Genomic DNA, 17,642 nt, shown 5'->3' with positions numbered 1-17,642 from the left:
GCCTGTGTCACCTGGCCAGCTCATTTCCCCTCTTTTTAAACAAGTAGCCCTAGTTTTGTATCCAATAGTTAAAGCTGCTCCTGGGATGTTGGAACCGCTTTATTTAGTGGCACAGCTGAAATATTTATCAGGTAAGTCAAGATCATATTTTCACATCCAAAGAGGAAAAAACTTTCAGGATTAACTGCTCTCTAAAATTTTCAATTAAATTAATAATCTTTGAGACTGACTTCATGGTTTTGTTAAAAAAGCCTTGTATTCTCTGTATTCTTTCTCTGTTGATTTAGTTAATTTCTAAATGTATGTAACCAATGCCCGTAATAATTAAATGATAAATATTTTAAAATAAGTACAATGACAGCAAGGTGAAATAAAACAGATTTCAAGAATGTCAAGACATCACAGTAAAAATCATCCATGCTTCTCTCTTAGTCACTAAACATTATTACCATAAATAAATAACTTGATGAGATTGAAGTTGGAAGGTGTTCTGTTCTGTTAATATATTTTAATTATTCTTAGGATGATTTTATACTTTTTTAGTTAAGCCATTCACATATCAGGCACAGTAGCACAACACGTATTTGAGATTACATTACACAAATGCTTAGTTTGCTCTATGAAGGGAAGCAGCCTATGACTGAATTAACAGTCAGTTCCTTTTCAGGCGAATTAGAAAATGCGCAAGGTATATTGCAGCACTGCATAGAGTTGGACCCTACATCAGCCGATGTCCACCTTTTATTGGCCCAGATCTATCTGTCTCAAGGAAACTTAAAAGAATGTTCCCATTCACTGGAGCTGGGGGTTAGTCATCATTTTCAGGTGAGAGTGATTACAGAATCTTAATGCTGAAAATATTTGTTCATGATTCAATATGTAGTGTTTTTCATACTTTAATCTGTTGTACATTGTACCAGAACACTGTACAGGACACTGTCCTCAAATAACTTGCGTGTATCAGAGTAAAAAAATACAGATGAGCTGGTACTAGTTTTAGTATTAATAGGTCTGTATACCCATTTGTTTACTTCTGAATGTATCTGAAGAAGCGATATTTTTTGTGGGAGTGCAACGTCACAGCAACAGAGGTGAGATTCATCTTGCCTAATTTAAGTCACTAAAATATGTCTAGTTTAAATGTGTAGTTTAGGTTTTCTCATTAATCAGTGAAGAGAGGTAAGCACTGTCTGGGCAAGATCTATCCCACTTGTTTTAGGCATTGGTTTAGGTGTAGGTGCTTTAGGTACCCTGTAAGTTTTTGTCATTCTCCACTCAGTTTACACAGAGCTTGGGCCACACTAGAAATCTGCTTTTTAGACAGCCATCTTTAGATGAGATGAATGCCATTCCAGAATTAAGTAGGGATGCCAGTTTCATGTTCTGGGTTGTTTTTTTTTTTTTTTTTTGGAAACTGAAGCCACTCTAATAGTAAGTTTCCAACAATTAAGGTACTGGGACACTTCTTTTAGTTTCGTTTTCAGATGAATATTCATGAATAAAAATAAGTTCATCTATGTCTCTTTAGGCTTTCATGTCCAAGGAGTTTCTGTGAACTTCAGTGATTCCATAGTAAATTCTGTGTATATGCTGAGAGGAGACTTTGAGTAAATTCATGAATGATGTTTTGGTATTACAGTAACTGCATTTCTATCATTACCATCCAGTGTACGTTTACCACTTTCACTAGGTTCGTGATTATCCACTGTATCACTACATCAAGGCTAGAGTGATGAGTAAGGCAGGAGACTATCCAGAAGCCATAAAAATTTTGAGGGAGACTGTCAGTTCACCACATGTGAAGAAAGGTGATATTAAAAGAGTCTGTGGCACCAGATCAACAACCAGTGAATGGGCATCCATATACTTAGAACTTGCAGAAGCTCTTCAACTAAACGGAGAACTGGTGAGAAGTTGAATATGCAGCTAGTTATTTTTTTTTTCCTGATTAAAAAACTTTAATTAAAATTGAGAGACAAATTGGTTAGAGACGTCTCCAGTGACTAAATTAACTAAGAAAAACTGAAATAAAAATTGATGAAAAATAACAAGAATGATTTTTACTATATAAACCCTTTCCAGATTATTAGGGTATTGTGAAATTCCTACATCAGAGATAGTACTCCTGATTTGAAAGTTTTTGACAGTTCACCCCTAGCAACTTCTCATCCATCAATGACAGTGGTCCTCTTAGCAATACAATGAAAATGATTCCAAAACTCCTTTAGTAGTATTCGTATTTCCATTTTGTGATGTGATAATCATTGAATTATGTATGTTAAAACTAGAGATCAGTGGGGAAAAAAATAAGTTTATGTGGTAGTTATGATCAATCCTAATAGAAGTATATTTTCCAAACCTTTTTAGTCAGAAATATAATCACTGGAGAAATATTAATGATTTGTTGTTATCTGTTTTCTTCAATCATTATATCGACAATCTGCAGTGGTTATTTTTCTGTCTCCTTATGCAATTCTACTTGAGTCCCTGCCAGAAGTGCCTTTTTTTTTTTTTTTTTTTTGGACATATCTTTTCATATCTTGGTCCAATTTAACTTTCCTCATTCTGTTTAATATATTTCACTTGTTTTTCATGTCCATTTTTCTCCTCTTATAATTTTTTTCTTTAGTTTTTAGTGCACAAGAATAGTAGAATTTCTTACCTTTTCCAGATGTCAGTAATAAAACTCAAAATTATTTTTGCTAATTGAAATGAATTATGAAATTTTCAAATGACTTGACTGCCTTAAAGCTGTATTTTCCATTGACTAAATGATTTATCAAAGTCACTTAGTTCAAATTAAAATATTGAAATGACTAAATAATGTTGTTCAGAGTAGGTAGCAGAAAAGTTCTGAAAAGTGTATCATGGATGTATAGGATAAAATGTTCCTTATATACGATTAACAATAGATTAAATCACAATTATATTGTTAGAAAATTGCTGAAATAAAATCTACATTTTATAATGATTCTTTTTTATTTCACTAATGAAGTGCACATCTTCAAATGCTAACTTCTTCCAATTGCCAGAGATTATACTGCCTGTTGTCAAGCTGCCGAATAGTAATTTCCAAAGAAGGGGTTGTAACTCCAGACACAAGCCTGCCTGAAATGCAGTTGTTTGGGCTGATGCATAGGGACTGAGCCCCCTTGCTCTTAAGTAGAAACAAAACCCAAAAGTTAGAACATATCTCAAGGAGCTTTTAGCTTAAAAAAGTCAAGAGATAAACAGAATAAGTAGATACGATAGTAGATAAATAAATAGCTAGCAAAAACACAGATGTGAGTGAGAAGCAAGATCACACACCTTATTTAGTTTGTTAAGGCTTTAGTTTAACATGCAATTTCATGTTATCTGAAAATATTTAATGAAGCCTATTTACTTAAAATTGCAGCTATACTTTCCACCAAATTTGTTTCATTAAAATGATTTTTAATGTACTTTTTTTTTCTTTCTGTACTATTTGAGCATGAAGCCACTAAGATCATGCAGGATGCTACTAATCAATTTAGTGGAACTTCAGAGGAAATCCGCATCACTATTGGTAATGCAGATTTGGCTGTCCATAAAGGAGAAGTGGAAACAGCGCTCAGCATGCTGAGACATGTCAAACCAACCCAACCATATTATATTGAAGCTAAAGAAAAGATGGCTCAGATATACCTTCATATGCGAAAGGATAAGAAACTATACATTGCATGTTATTGGTAAAATTGTTTAAAATCAATGCAACTGAACTGTTTTAATTTTCAGCTACTGGTCAGAGGAATATTTTTCCTCTCTAACACAGTTCTAAAATGTTAGATACATCTATTTTATAAGCAACATCAACTTCAATGATTTATTAATGTGTTATTTTTTTTTTCTCCTTGAGACTGGAAAAAAAAAGTGCTAATATTCTTATTTAAAAGAGAGAACTTACCCTATAAATAGTCCTTTTGCTTTCAGTAGTGTTACCGATAAAGTTAGCAGTACTCAGGATAAGAAGGGAAGATACAATATTTAGAAGTTTTATTTAAATAAAATATTAGTGATTATCATAAATGATTCTAAAATAAGTGATGTGCTCACAGAAAAGTTTGCAGAGATTTAAACAAAGCGAAGATTTCTTGGTTCACAATCCTGGTTTTCGTTCAAGCCTATCTGGCCTTTTTGTATAATATAAAAGCATTTCTACGTTAAATAAAATAAATAGAAATGTGTTTCAGCAATTTGGTAACGTTCTTTAGAAACAGATAGATTATCTCAGTATTCCACACCAACAATAAAATGAATGATAAATTAGACAGGCAGATGCAGTTTTAATGAAATAATTATCCACATAAGTTCTAAGTGTGAGTAATACCCTAACTAACATTACGAATATTATTTTTCCTGTGTATTTGGAACTAAAAATTGGCATTTGGTTTCTGATTTCACACCAATAAATACAGTTATATAAATTATTCTGTAATTAGCTTTTCCTCGGATAAGGTACCATCAAGGTTTTCTGGCTTAAAACCTTTTGTTTTATTTCTCTCCTGTATTTTCCACTGCCTCACATCTTCCTGTTACTTATATAGGTAAGCAATTGAGAAACATTGATCATTATTTCTGATCAGTCAAAAACTGTCTACACCCTGCTACTTGTCTTATTTTACCTCTGGTCATCTCCTGATCTGTTTAGATTTTTTCATTCCTTTGGTACGTCTGCCTCTTGGACTATCAGTTCTTTCAGCAAAGAGCTGCCACTTGCTATGTATTTGTAGAGTATCTTGAACAGCAGTGGCCTAATTGTCCCCAGGAATGGTTAAAATGCAAGCGTTAGTTAAAAATCTGTTCCTTCTGTTCTTCTGACCGATAGGCATATTCTACAATTATGCTAGTATGTCCAGCTTCCTACCCCGGGTGTAAGACATGCCCTTATATTGCAACATGAGCGTATTCAGACTTTTAAATGTTATGGATTGGAGTGAACTGGAGTCGGTGGAGCTACCTGGATTTATATCTGCTGAAATTCTTACTCTTTATTTTATTGACAGACATTACTTGATTTCCAAGAGAGTACATTAAGTTCTAAAAATACTTTTCATATTTTTGATTGTAACTTTTAAATTTCTTTCATGATTCTAAGTGTTTTTCTTAATTCTTTTTTAGTGAAATATGTGAACAGTTTCCAGGTCCTCATACTAGTCTCCTCTTGGGGGATGCTTTCATGAATATTCAACAGGTTAGTTCAAATTTATTCAGTAATTATACTGTATTTAAACTAGCATTTCACAGCTGATCTGGATTAAGTGAAAATTGTAGTAAAATCTAGCCGTTTTATAATCTGAAAAAAATGTAGCAATCGGTGTTAAAATCTATTTAAATTCCAAGATTAATCATAGGAATAACTCTCATTTCTGTCATTTACTCTTAGCCAGAGGAAGCTGTGAAAATATATGAAGAAGCCCAGAGGAAGAATTCTTTGGACTCAGTACTGGTCAGAAAAATTGTACATGCATATGTGAAAACGCATCAGTACAGCAAGGTCTTAGACATCAAGATTTCTGTTTTGTTTTTCTGATATTTCTTGAGTGCCTTAATTTATCATAAGTGCAAAAAAAGTGCAATAATGAATTACATCTTTGAAGGAATTCACCCAAGGTATATCCTTGCCGTTGTGACCAGTGAATGTTTCACCAGTGTAATCTCTACAAGATACATTCATGTTCTACCTGCCTCCTCTTGCTTTATGCATTAGGACGAGCGTGCCTGCAGTCACCTTATTTCTTCTAAAGTTTCTTGGAAGATATATTGCTTTATAGTCAGAGACCCTTTCCCTGTGAGGTAAATTTATGCCTGCATGGTCTTAATTTTCTTCAGTCTTTTGAAGTTTAATTTGTCCCAGTGTTACTGTATTCCTGGCCTCCATATGTTAGGACTTTCTCCAAAAAGCTTCTCTGAAAAGAGAAGCCTTGACGGCATACTACCTAAGAAAAGCAAATGCTGTAAATCTGTTCTCACTTAGTGTGCTTGTATTATATGAAAAAGAAGCATATACTAGGGAAGTACTCATTTTCATTTCATACCAGTATGATGAGGGAATCCCAATCCTAAGGTAATGATATCATCTTCAGATCCTATTTATTGTGGACATCAGGAGTTGGCCTGTCTTATTCAGAATGCACTGCCCTAACTTTGGGCCAGAGAAAAAACGCTTTAGATCCAACCATAGGGCACACCTCCTTAGAAAATCAAGTACCAGAAGATGCTTTTAATCCTCACTTTTTTCTGTAACAGCTGTGCCAAGATCTCCTAGCCTATTATAGGTACTATGGAGGCTTGAGAGTGAATTAAGCAGACTTTCCCAGCAATAGTCGTAGGAGATTCAACGAAAAATAGTACAAAAATTTTCAGTCTTTTCTAACATCTCTGCCTGCCTCTGCATTAGTGAATAATTTAGGCTAGAGCCCATTTAGACCTTGTGGTTTACTAACACAACATGCCAGTTCAGATCCACAAGTCTAATCTCCTCTTCTTATCCTCAGAAACAGGGAGGCTGCTTCCCAACTGCCTGTTGCGAATGGTCTTTAGTCTGTGCTAACCCCCAAACCATGCCCAGGAATTACTTAGGAGAGCGTCTGTTTGCATGGGCCAAAACTGTTCCAGAAACTGTACTAACAGTTTGTAGGACCGGGCCTGAGCCTGTACCCTGGAACTAGCTAGCTTAAAGTTTAAGTATAGCCACTGGGTTTTTAGTTGAGTTTGTTCACTCCGCTGACACTGGCCTAGATTTGTCCACCTTCTCTATCCTCGATGCTAAGTGATCCCTTGATACCAGCACAGCAGTTTGTACCATTTCTGTGTTCGCTACTGAGGAGGATGTGTGGGAACTGGCAGTTCCCCTATTAACTGCATTAGAATGCAGTACTTGGTGACCTGTGCACCTGGTGCTGGTTCTAGATATCCTGACCATTTTCTGTCTCTGATTGTCATAAGGAGTGTGACTGGGAACTTATTGCCATTTATCTGTCACAGCTCACTGCCAGGTAACTGCACTGGTTATCAGTTCCTTTTGGCAGACCATATTTCAATGAATGTGCCTCTTGCAAATTCTTGGCTGTTACTTTTTTTTCTGTATTTTACACTGGAGTGGAGGGATATTCCTCCTGAAAATCATTTCAGGACCACTTCTGTCATTCACCAAGAGGAAAAGATAGTTCTGTTCCTTTTTTTCTGCAGAGGTATCAACCTGCGTGTCAGTTCAGTCTCAGGACCAGCCCGAACAGCACAAGAAAAGATGCGTCTTCTGCTGCCATAGGATGTCTACTAGTTCAGGATTCTGACTTGTGTCAGTGCCCTCATTGTAACTGGAAAGTCAAGTATTACTTCTTTAGTCCCTGCAACATCCTTTGCTGCTCTCTGTCTTTCTAGTCATACTCAGTATCATGAGCATGGTTACAAATCACATTGGCCTTGGGTCTTGGAAGTTAACCCAGAGAGATTATTTCATCAAATTCGTGTTAGTACTTCCTTGCAAACCTCCATCTCGTCTTTCAAAGATTTGTTCCTACAAAGGTCTTCATGGTGGCAGAAAATTCAGTGTAGTGTCCTGAGGGAGATTTTTACAGTCTGAGGATGTTATAAGGGAAATCTCTGCCTCAGATGCAAACAGAAAATATTGTACTTTTTTACTGGTACTCATTCCTGTTTCCACAGACCAGAAAACTGATGACTTGTCTTCTAGTTAGTCTTGATTTTAACAATTTAGCTCAAAATAAAAGAGGACATGCAAGTTTTTTTGTTTGTTGTGGCCTTAGCAGTTTAGGTTTAAGGAACTTCCTTGTTCATCACAGAAGAACCCAGGACTGACCCTTTTTCTGACACAACAAGGACAGAATTGCGGGGCCTTATTTATGCTCCAATTCACAATACAGATATAGATAGATATAGATCATCAAAATATGTTTCGTGGTGAATGTTTGGGAGTTTACTTCTTAAGGTCTCCCGAAGTGTGAACGTGCAACTAGTTCAAAGATCAGAAGATTAGTAGTAAATGGAGATCTTTGAGATTTGTTGTTTTGTGCACATTAATTTCCAGCCCTACTTTTCCTGTCTTTGAAAAATTATGCTAATAAATGAACCAGTGCTAGGCCTCAGCACTGGAATTCTGTTATCTATCCTATGAAATTGTTACAGGGGTCCATGGCCCCACACAAAGTGGCAGTCTACTATACAATTTCCAGGCATGATAGGAGACCAAAGACCAGTCCCTGAAGGTTCTTGGCACACCTGTGTTTGAGGGTAAGAGTGTTTAATATTGTGGAGACAGGCTTCTCCCTGCCTTTCCTGATTTCAATGTCAGAGAACGGTCCTTGACATGTGAAATTTACTGATCATATACATCATGATTCTGCAATTGGAAGAGAACGGAGAATGGTGTCAGGTAATTTTTACCGTAAGAAAACACGGAAAAGCAGAATGAAAATCGTAGTAGGGAGTGCCTCCTTGGACATCCCTGGGATAGAATTTTATTTAGCATTAAATGGCTAAGTACAATATGACTGGACATGTATACAAAATATTTTGAAGTATTCTGATTAATGGTTAGTAACTTTTTTGATGGCAGAAATCACAACCTAACGTTTCATTAGTGTTACATTATGACCCAGGAGAATTCCATCTTTTGAAACTTTTTCATTTTATAGGCTATTAATTATTATGAAGTAGCTCTAAAGATGAATGAACAAGATTTCTTGTGCCATGACCTTGCTGAACTCCTCCTCAAACTTAAGAAGTTTAAAAAGGCAGAAAGAGTTCTGAATCAAGCTCTCGACCATGACTTTGGTACTACTGTTCATCATTTCTGCAAAGTTTGCTATGTGTAATATTAAAGTCTTGAATGATGTACAATAAGTCTTGAACCATTTAGAATGCAATATGTTAATTTCTTCACAAATCATTACTATAGGCTATATGCATTCACAGTATTTCAGTAAATATTTGCATTATTTGCAGGATGGTCTCTACAAAGTCCATCATTACCTTTTTTCACAAGGGAGTGGAATAATAAAAATATTTCATTATCCTCAAATATCAGTACTTTTTACTGGTGGTTGGTAAATATGATATAGAGATAGAAATTATATTACACTGCCAGTTTTAATCTTGCAGTTAATGACTTGACTTCTATGATAAAGGATGTCAGGAGCCTGATTTTACTTGCGAAGGTTTATGAGAACATTAAAAAAGAAGAAGTTATTACAACTTTGAATAAGGTAATTGCTAAGGTGGCATATGATCTGTATGGTTTTGGATATCTTTAACTATATGGCCTTGAATATATTACCCAATAATTTCAGTGTCAATAGCTTCTAAGTTGCAACTTATTTTTTCCAGAGTTCTTGGCGTCTTCAACTTCTGTTAGTTTAACCGGATTGTAGGTATCTGATTTTGAAAATTAAGCCATTGTTTTGTAGCTCCAAAAATTTACAGTGCACCTCAGTGAATATAGAACATTGTAAATTTGGGGCACGTTTATGGCTTCTTTTTTCAGCCTTGTTTCATGTACTAATTTATGCTGAGGAATTCTCTCTTTCTTCTGAGATAGACAAACAACTCTAACATTGATATCGTAGGTGCCAGCAAGTAAAACTCATTCTTTTTGACTCTCTTTACTTTTAAAAAATTGGGTAATAGAAAAAAAAATTCGACTGATTATTACTTCAACTTGAAGTAACACAAGCAAAGAATTTGTCCCAATGTTTTCCTCCAGTTATATACATTTATATGAATGTATAATTTTTTATTTATTTATCCATATTTATAAATGTTATTTCTTCGTATGGATCCCTTTATAAATTTTCTTAGGATGCTCAGGTACATTTATTATTTTTAAAAAGTTGTGAACTATTTGACAGCGAGTGCCTTGAGTGTCTGTTGCTTTGAGGAGCTGGGTCTCTAAGGAGAATTTTTGCAGTAATTTTCTTTAAAGATTATTTACTTCATTTCATATCAGAAAGATATTTGTGAATCTGTGTTCACCTACCTACAGGGACATTACCATCCTAGACACCATTTAAGGTCCATAAGCCTTGAGGTGCCATACTGAAAAGGGATAAGTTCTATATATTGAGAATTATCCCTCGGTAACTGAAAAGCAGGGCTAAAATCAGTACTTATTTGCTGCAGTGGTGGAATTCACAGCCACATTTGCCCCTATAAGTCTCCCCGCATATTGGATTGGAAGTTAAGCATTCTGACAGAAGAGTTTGTTGAAGTGCACCTAAGAGGAGAGAGTCATGCAAGGAGATAGGGAGAGTGATCTAAACTATCTACTAGGAAAAGCCATGATATTTCAGTGGTAGTTAGGCATCTCTCTCTAACTGTGATTCTAAGTCATGTGCCCTTGTTTGAAATTAGGCTTATAAGCCAGATCATCTCTTTCTCGTGGAAGACCACAGGGAGAAAGGGCTAGCCTTTTATGTGCACTTTTATGTAAATATGAAACATGCTTAGAAGACAAAAAAAGAGAGATTAACACTGTAGTCCAGTGATCATGCACTCCCCACAAAGCACAAGTCAGATTTGTATCTCTACTCTAGTTGATATTTATGCAAAGTGGAACAGTTTCGGTGGAGAGTGACTGAAAGAGATTTATCCTGTAATACCAGTAGTCTGGTGTTAATCTGGTGGTAGGAAAGTTAAATTTCAATTCTCTGTTTCAGAACAAGAAAGGGCAATTTAAAGGCAGATGTCCACTCTTCATGTGGATGTCCAAACCATACACGAACACAACTGTCTGAACACACATAGAGCTGCTCTGAAAAACTATCAAAATGTTTTGAAAGTTTTTATTATTTTCTTTTCATGAATCGTTCTTACTCTGTTCTTCATTTCTACAGGCTTTTGAAGTGCAACAGAGAATATTGAAACGTATCCCTCTGGAACAGCCTGAATCAGTCCCTTCTCAGAAGCAGCTGGCAGCACTGATTAACGTCCAGTTTGCTGAGCACTACCTGAGTCAGAAGGACTACGTGCAAGCTGCTAAAAGCTATAAAAATGCATTAACCTATACTCCAGGAGACAGTAAAGTAAACAATATTTTAAATGCGTATCAACATCTAATTAATAGTATTTTTTATACACATTAAGTAAGAAAAATTGTTATATTAGTGTAGTGTCCTTAAAAAATGTAAAAAGGAAATATTTACTGATCTTTCAAAAACAAAGATTTGCCATAGGTGAACTATTAAATCATATTTCTGACATTTGAATGAAAAAACAGCCCAAAAGAAACATGAAAGCAAAAAGGAAATACATTCATGTTAGCCATTTTTCTACTTATTTAATCACCCAGTAGAATATATAGAATTGAAAAATGTTTAAAAATACATACGTAATGTAATAAATTTTCAGAAGAGAGTCTCGTATTACAAATGTAGACACCGGGTCACACTTAAAACGAAAGAAAATCCTGAAGAATGTTTTCCTGCTGGCAGTAAAAGCTAGATTATAAAGCGCATAGAATATTGGTTTGGAAGAACTCCCGTTTACATTTTGGAATGCTTGATTCTCAGGTCAATTAAATAGCAAGAAATAGCATTGAGTTAGATATGAATTCCACCTGTGCTTTTCCTGGGAACTAATGATATGCAACATGTTACAAGCTTTAAAGTCTGGCAGACACATGCAACTTCATTTAAATAACAATGCTATTAATGATTTCCTGAATTACACTTATTTTCAAAGAGTGGCCATCTTCTGCTTGTTTGTATTTGATTTCTTCCACATTTCCTCTACTTGTTTTTTCCTAATAGAAATAATGTTAGCCCTATCACTTCAGATAATTAATGCTATGCAAGAAAAATCAATAAAAAGTCTCTTTTACTGAATATTCATAATTACTCGGATCCTAAGATAAATATTCTAATGGAGGAATCTATCCTTGAAGTAACTATAAAGTTAGATTGGAGTTGCCTTAGAAATACTTGATCTACGCTGTATTTATTTATTACAATAGAACTCAATAAAGGAAAGTAAGAGGCTCTTGATACTCATTAAAATTGTTACCAAAATACTTCACTTTTTAATTCTGACTTTCTCAGATAATACTGAAATTGGCTCATCTTTATTTGGAAGAAGAAGATCTTGATTCATGTGAGTATCAGTGTGCCCTACTTCTTCAAGATGACAAGAGCAATGAAGTTACAACAATGGTATGAACTGATATTATTTAATAATTGATGGTCAAGATCCAGTAACTGTTTTCTCAGTCTACACATGAGCATATTACTTTTATGTAAAAGTAATAATAATGAAATTGCTGGCGTGATAGGTTGGCTTCACTAAATTTTTTCCAGAAGAAGTCATAGAAAAGGAGGGAGGTGATTGAATGGTGAAAATTAGAGGTCTGTATCCCCAAAATATAGTGTAGGTAGGACAGAAAAATGTATTAACTTTGTATATACTTGTAAGTGGTGAAGAAATGTTTGCCTTTTGTTGGTAATTGTATGCCAAAGTGATGATGCCGATCCATTCATTAGAGTATGACACCTAACGATGGATTTCGACCTCTCTCTGCCTAAAAAGCGGAAGTGTTCCATTTACTTTTCTACATAGTAATTGTTACTTCTTTTATTATGTTTTCTGATAATGTTTAGAATAAATACATTTGGAATATTCTTTAATGCCAGTTCGTATGTAGGGGTTCTTATTAGTGCATCTGCCTTTTATTTTTACATGTTTTAGGCTTTTCTGTTTTACAGAAAGGTAAAATAGTTTTGCATTTCTGTTTCTATAATTAGAAATTTAACTAGATGCCTTTTCTGCAATATTTTTCTTCTTTGTTAGATGATGGCAGATATCTGGTTCAGAAAACAGAAGTATGAACAAGCAGTAAGTCTTTACCAGAATGTTTTGGAAAAATCACCAGGTATATAACATTAATTAAGCTTGGGATTTGTCTGTTTGTTCAAATTTCCACTCTAATTTTTAAAAGCTAGTTCATGAAAATCCAAAAGCTCTATTTTATTAATTTCATCTACAATATTTATGAGTCCCCTTCTGAGTAAAATCTATATTCTCATGATTTTCCCTAATGCCATATGTAAAAATATGGATAGTTCTGAAGCTTTCTAAAAGAGCTTTCTACTCCAGGAAGCTGAAAACAGTAACGTCTAAATTCTCTTTTGTCTCTCTGGCTCTGCCATTTTTTCTTTTAAAACCCTTAGCCTCTTCCCAGTCAATGAAGCAGTATTGCTGTATTTCACTAATTACAGCCTCCAAAACAATAACAAAAAATTCTCCACAGTTTCAATCAATATTTAAGTTTAACAAGATTTGAAGGAATCTGAATGATTGTAATATAGAGATTAAATGTACTTTATTACTTTGTAATTTTTAGATAACTTTTTGGTCCTGGAAAGATTAGTTGATTTGCTAAGAAGAACTGGTAACCTTGATAAAACTACATTTTTCTTTAAAATGGTGAAGAAACAGTCCACTCGATTATTTTTGGAACCTGGGTATAACTACTGCAAAGGACTCTACTGCTGGTAAAGCATGCCAAGTAATATTTGTGAATGTTAGATTTTCAGAACAGTGCTGCAGAACCTCTGTGTAGTTCACGTGATGGCTTTAAGGTTCAATCTGTTAACTGATGCAGGTTATTGCTTCATGTGCACAAAAACAAGACTAGTGTTTTCAGATTTGCTTGTAAGTTAGAGCTGGTACAAACAAACTTATTAATATGTTTGAGACTTTTTTTGGAAGGACAGGAAAATACTGGAGCATGAAGATGGGGAAAGCCATATGAATATAGTGAAGTATGGGGCTCCAAATGGAAGAGAAGTTTGTTGATTCGAGTATGCGATTCAAATGCATAGTACAAGAGCCTTGAGATTGGATTGGAAATAGTCCTCCATCTCAAAAAATTAGGAGAGAAATCCTGGCCCGGCCTCATCAGCTTTGATATTTAAGATAGAAGTTTGGAGAAATGTAAGCACCTGTGTTCCAGAGAGGGATTTGAAGTGACAGGTTTCCAGCCGCACATAACCTTGGTGGTGTTTAAATTCAATCAGCACTTAAGCAAAAGTACTTAGATTAGGTGAAGAAGCTCTCTTTGAGCACATAAGCAGAAGCTAGGTACTTAAGGAGTCGTGATTCAATGCAAGACTTGTGGTACTAGAAGGGTAAACAGCCAAACTCATTCACCTCTGAGGACAACTTACTCCTTCCTTAACAGGGTCAACATGGTTGGAGCCTGAATTTCTCCTCTTTAACCGTTTGATTTTTGCATTGATATATGCATCAGAATGGGCAAACATATGACCTGTAAAACTAAAAACTGAAGCTGTGACTGAAAGGCCGTCATGTGTGTGAGAACAGCTGTACATGCATCAATATGTTACGAAATAAGTTAACATCTATCTAAAGAAGTTCATGCACTTCCTGTGTAAACTTATCTTGTGTACAGATGTATACTTACTGCAAATATTTCAAAATTGTCTTTTGCTGAAAATTTTTCTTTCCCTTAGTGCTTTATACAGGCAAATAGGGGAACTTGATAAGATTGATTACCCTCTATTCTGTTCAAATAGGCACATGGGACAGTCCAATCAAGCTCTGAAATACTTTAACAAAGCTAGAAAAGACAGTGACTGGGGCCAGAGAGCAATCACCAATATGATTCAGATTTGCCTAAATCCTGATAACGAGGTAATAGGAGGAGAAGTGTTTGAAAGTCTTGATGAAGAAGAAAGGTAAAAGCACTTTTGTTAGCAGTTAGTAAAAGAGAAAAGTCACGAGTTAGCTTTATAAAAATCAATTTAATATGTTGAGTATTAATGTTAAGGTCTAGGCATTTTTCCTCTCCACCTAAAGCAAGATTAGGCATGATGTTAGGACTAACAGAAAATACAGTTAAATTCTTATCTGTCAACAAGCAGTACAAATACTCAGTGTTGCCCTTCTACCCAGATACCTGAGACTGCATTATTTTTGCCTTAGCAAGCTGTGCAATGTAGCGTACACAGCACGAGACTCTGCATGCTGTTGTGCTGGTATAAAGGCAATGGTACGTGCTCTGTGTTCATCTTCTTAACTGGCAAGTGAATTGAACCTATCTGTTCTTCGTTTGGTTTTTGAACTGCATCATCTGGTCTCTACCTAGCAGAAGAATAGCGGTTCACATTCTAAAATTGTGCAGTCCTCTTCTTGGACTTAGGCTCTTTATGTGCCATGTGACCGCAACTTATCTGACAGACTGTAACCCATGGAAACAATTTTTCTACTCTGAGGGACTTAGCCATTCCTGTTTGGGTTAAAAATATACTACTGAGCAATGCTTTCTTGGTTTCAAATCCTATACTTCTACCTGTAGAAAATGACAGCATTATGTTTATGAATACTCAGTCAAAATCATTCATAGGATAATTCAGGCTGGAAGGGAACTCAGGAGGTCATCTCTTCCAACTTCCAGCAGATAAACTAGTAAAGTTTGTGAAGCAGTACTGCACAACTTTTGTCAGGATTTTGATGCACTATTGAAAGAGGGTCAGCTATTTTTTACATAATTCTCTAAGCTTTGCTGAATACTGAGGGAGTGTCTACAAGTTGCTGTTGGCTTCTGTCTTCAGGTTTTCCTGTACATTTTCATTTAATTGGTAAGTTCAGTATCCTTTTGTAGGGTCCTAGTCCTAAACCAAGTCCTACACTCTGCAAAAGACTTACATGATTCACCACTTTGTCATGGATGCAGTGAGGAGGAGTGATACGCTTCACTCAGTAGAAAAAAGCAGCAATATGTTTTATTGATTTAACAGAGTGCAGTCATGAATGACAAGGGTCAGCAACTTAACAAGGGTCAAATGGCATAGTTCACCCAGGTTACTTACTGCATGGAGGACAGAGTCAGGTGAAAGTGTCAAGGAAGCCCTCCCACTGAGTCACAAGGTTCAGAATGGACCCAGGGGATCCCATCCTAGTCCCAGGCTTGGTCAACGGTTTATGTCTAAGGATTATATACACAGTCAAGGATTATATACACAGTCACACAATCACTCAGAGATGTAACCTAGCAAAGCTTGCAAAGCAGATGTCAGGGAGTCCCAGACTTAGCCTAAGGTTTGTGCCTATGGATTATGTCTAAGGTTTGTGTGCACGATCAGTCAGAGAGGTAACTTAACAAGGTTACAAAGTTTTAGCGTGCTGTCAGTGTCACTTACCAAGGATTTGTCACTGGGGAATCTCTTGACCTTGAGGAGTAACCTTGAGAGGCATCCCTGCTCAAGAGGAGATTCTGCAGTGCAGCCTGCTACCATGCGGGAAAGCTCAATGGGCTCTGGACTGCCCCCTATTTATGGGGGTAAGACGATTGACTCATAGTCATATTAGCATACTAGACGGTGCTCCATTAGCCCCTGTCAGGGTGCATTTGCATACTAGATGGGTTTTAGTTGGTGTATGCTCAGTTAGCCCTTGTCCAGGTGCTGTTTACGAGGAGACGATGTTTAGGCTGAGGGGGAAGGAGAGCACCATCTCAAGGTAATGTTTAGGCTGAGGAGGAAAAGCAGCACATTGGGGTGGGGGATGGGGTGCACCGTCACAGGCTTTCAGAGAGTTACCCGTTATTCACCAGAGGGAGAACGCTGTACCACCATTGTCTCAGCAACTTTAAAGCTCATGATGCTCTATTGCCTTTAAACATCCCAAGTTCTTCAGGTGCATCAGGAATCTGTTAGAGGATGGCAGTACTGACGCTAGCACCGTGCTTTGTGCTTGAGTCAGGACTTTGCCGTAGGCCTTAGCACCAGAACAAGCATTTTGAGATCTTTTTCCAGACGTGAAAGCCGTTTTCTCTTTCCTTTCTGTTTCCATCATTGTGCATCGACACATGTTCATGCTATGTGAGCATTGCTACTCTAGACAAGATGATACTTAGCATCATATCCTGAAGTTACCTCATTCAGTTTGAACCTCTGTTGTCCTGCAGTCCAGCCTCTGTTGTCCTGCAGTCCATTTTTTTGAGTTTCTCAGGGCAGGAGGGAGATTTCAATTAGAACCTACTTCTGCTAGAGGTGAACAACTTACCTGGAAGTTACAGAACTGATTTGAAAATATTTCAAGGGCAAGCTTCATACTAGCTCTTTGATAGTATTAAAGAATAGAGGAAGCTGGAAATTGAGTATTTAAGAAAATTGAACATATTGCTTCAGAAACTCGTACTGAAGTTTCTCATTGGTAATACTATCACCTTAACAGAGGGGTGGCTTACTATTTTCTCATCTCAGTCAGGTTATCTCATCAGCATTATCTTTGTTTACCATGGGGCAGAACACTGTCCATCCATTAGAGAGTTCTGCTGCTCAGTTTCTCTGCAGCTTCCACAGTATTCAAAAAGGTGATACTACTTAGCATGTACTTGAGGGCAAAAATAACTGCTTAATTTTATGTCAGCAGCAGGCTTACGAAGGAGGTGTTTGGATAGAGTTGGAGATGACAAAAAAACCACTCTGAGCCTATTAGCCTTCGAACTGCATCTGTACTAGTAAATACAATGTTCCTGAGTCCAACTGGCACAACACTGCTCACATCCATATGGTTAGACTTTCTCACTCTCTAAAACAGAGCGTGTACATCCAAACTGCCTATTTGACTTTTTCCGGGGTCATACT

The 17,642-nt window shown here is 36.3% G+C and overlaps 1 protein-coding gene across 1 annotated transcript in view; it reads left to right on the top strand.

Annotated features, from left to right (window-relative positions):
* TTC21A (tetratricopeptide repeat domain 21A) overlaps positions 1-17,642 on the top strand; it is a 42,797-nt gene that overhangs the window by 18,567 nt on the left and 6,588 nt on the right. The window contains exons 12-24 of the mRNA XM_068934175.1: positions 2-131; positions 668-825; positions 1,691-1,906; positions 3,472-3,710; positions 5,140-5,212; positions 5,405-5,515; positions 8,676-8,814; positions 9,142-9,245; positions 10,872-11,060; positions 12,075-12,185; positions 12,820-12,901; positions 13,373-13,523; positions 14,568-14,710. Of these exons, the coding sequence (XP_068790276.1) occupies positions 2-131; positions 668-825; positions 1,691-1,906; positions 3,472-3,710; positions 5,140-5,212; positions 5,405-5,515; positions 8,676-8,814; positions 9,142-9,245; positions 10,872-11,060; positions 12,075-12,185; positions 12,820-12,901; positions 13,373-13,523; positions 14,568-14,710 (1,846 nt within the window). The remainder of the gene's footprint in view (position 1; positions 132-667; positions 826-1,690; positions 1,907-3,471; positions 3,711-5,139; positions 5,213-5,404; positions 5,516-8,675; positions 8,815-9,141; positions 9,246-10,871; positions 11,061-12,074; positions 12,186-12,819; positions 12,902-13,372; positions 13,524-14,567; positions 14,711-17,642) is intronic.

This window comes from Struthio camelus, chromosome 2 (genome assembly GCF_040807025.1).
Source record: "Struthio camelus isolate bStrCam1 chromosome 2, bStrCam1.hap1, whole genome shotgun sequence".
In the NCBI taxonomy this organism is placed as follows: Eukaryota; Metazoa; Chordata; class Aves; order Struthioniformes; family Struthionidae; genus Struthio; species Struthio camelus.
This window is presented reverse-complemented; position numbering and strand designations above follow the sequence as displayed.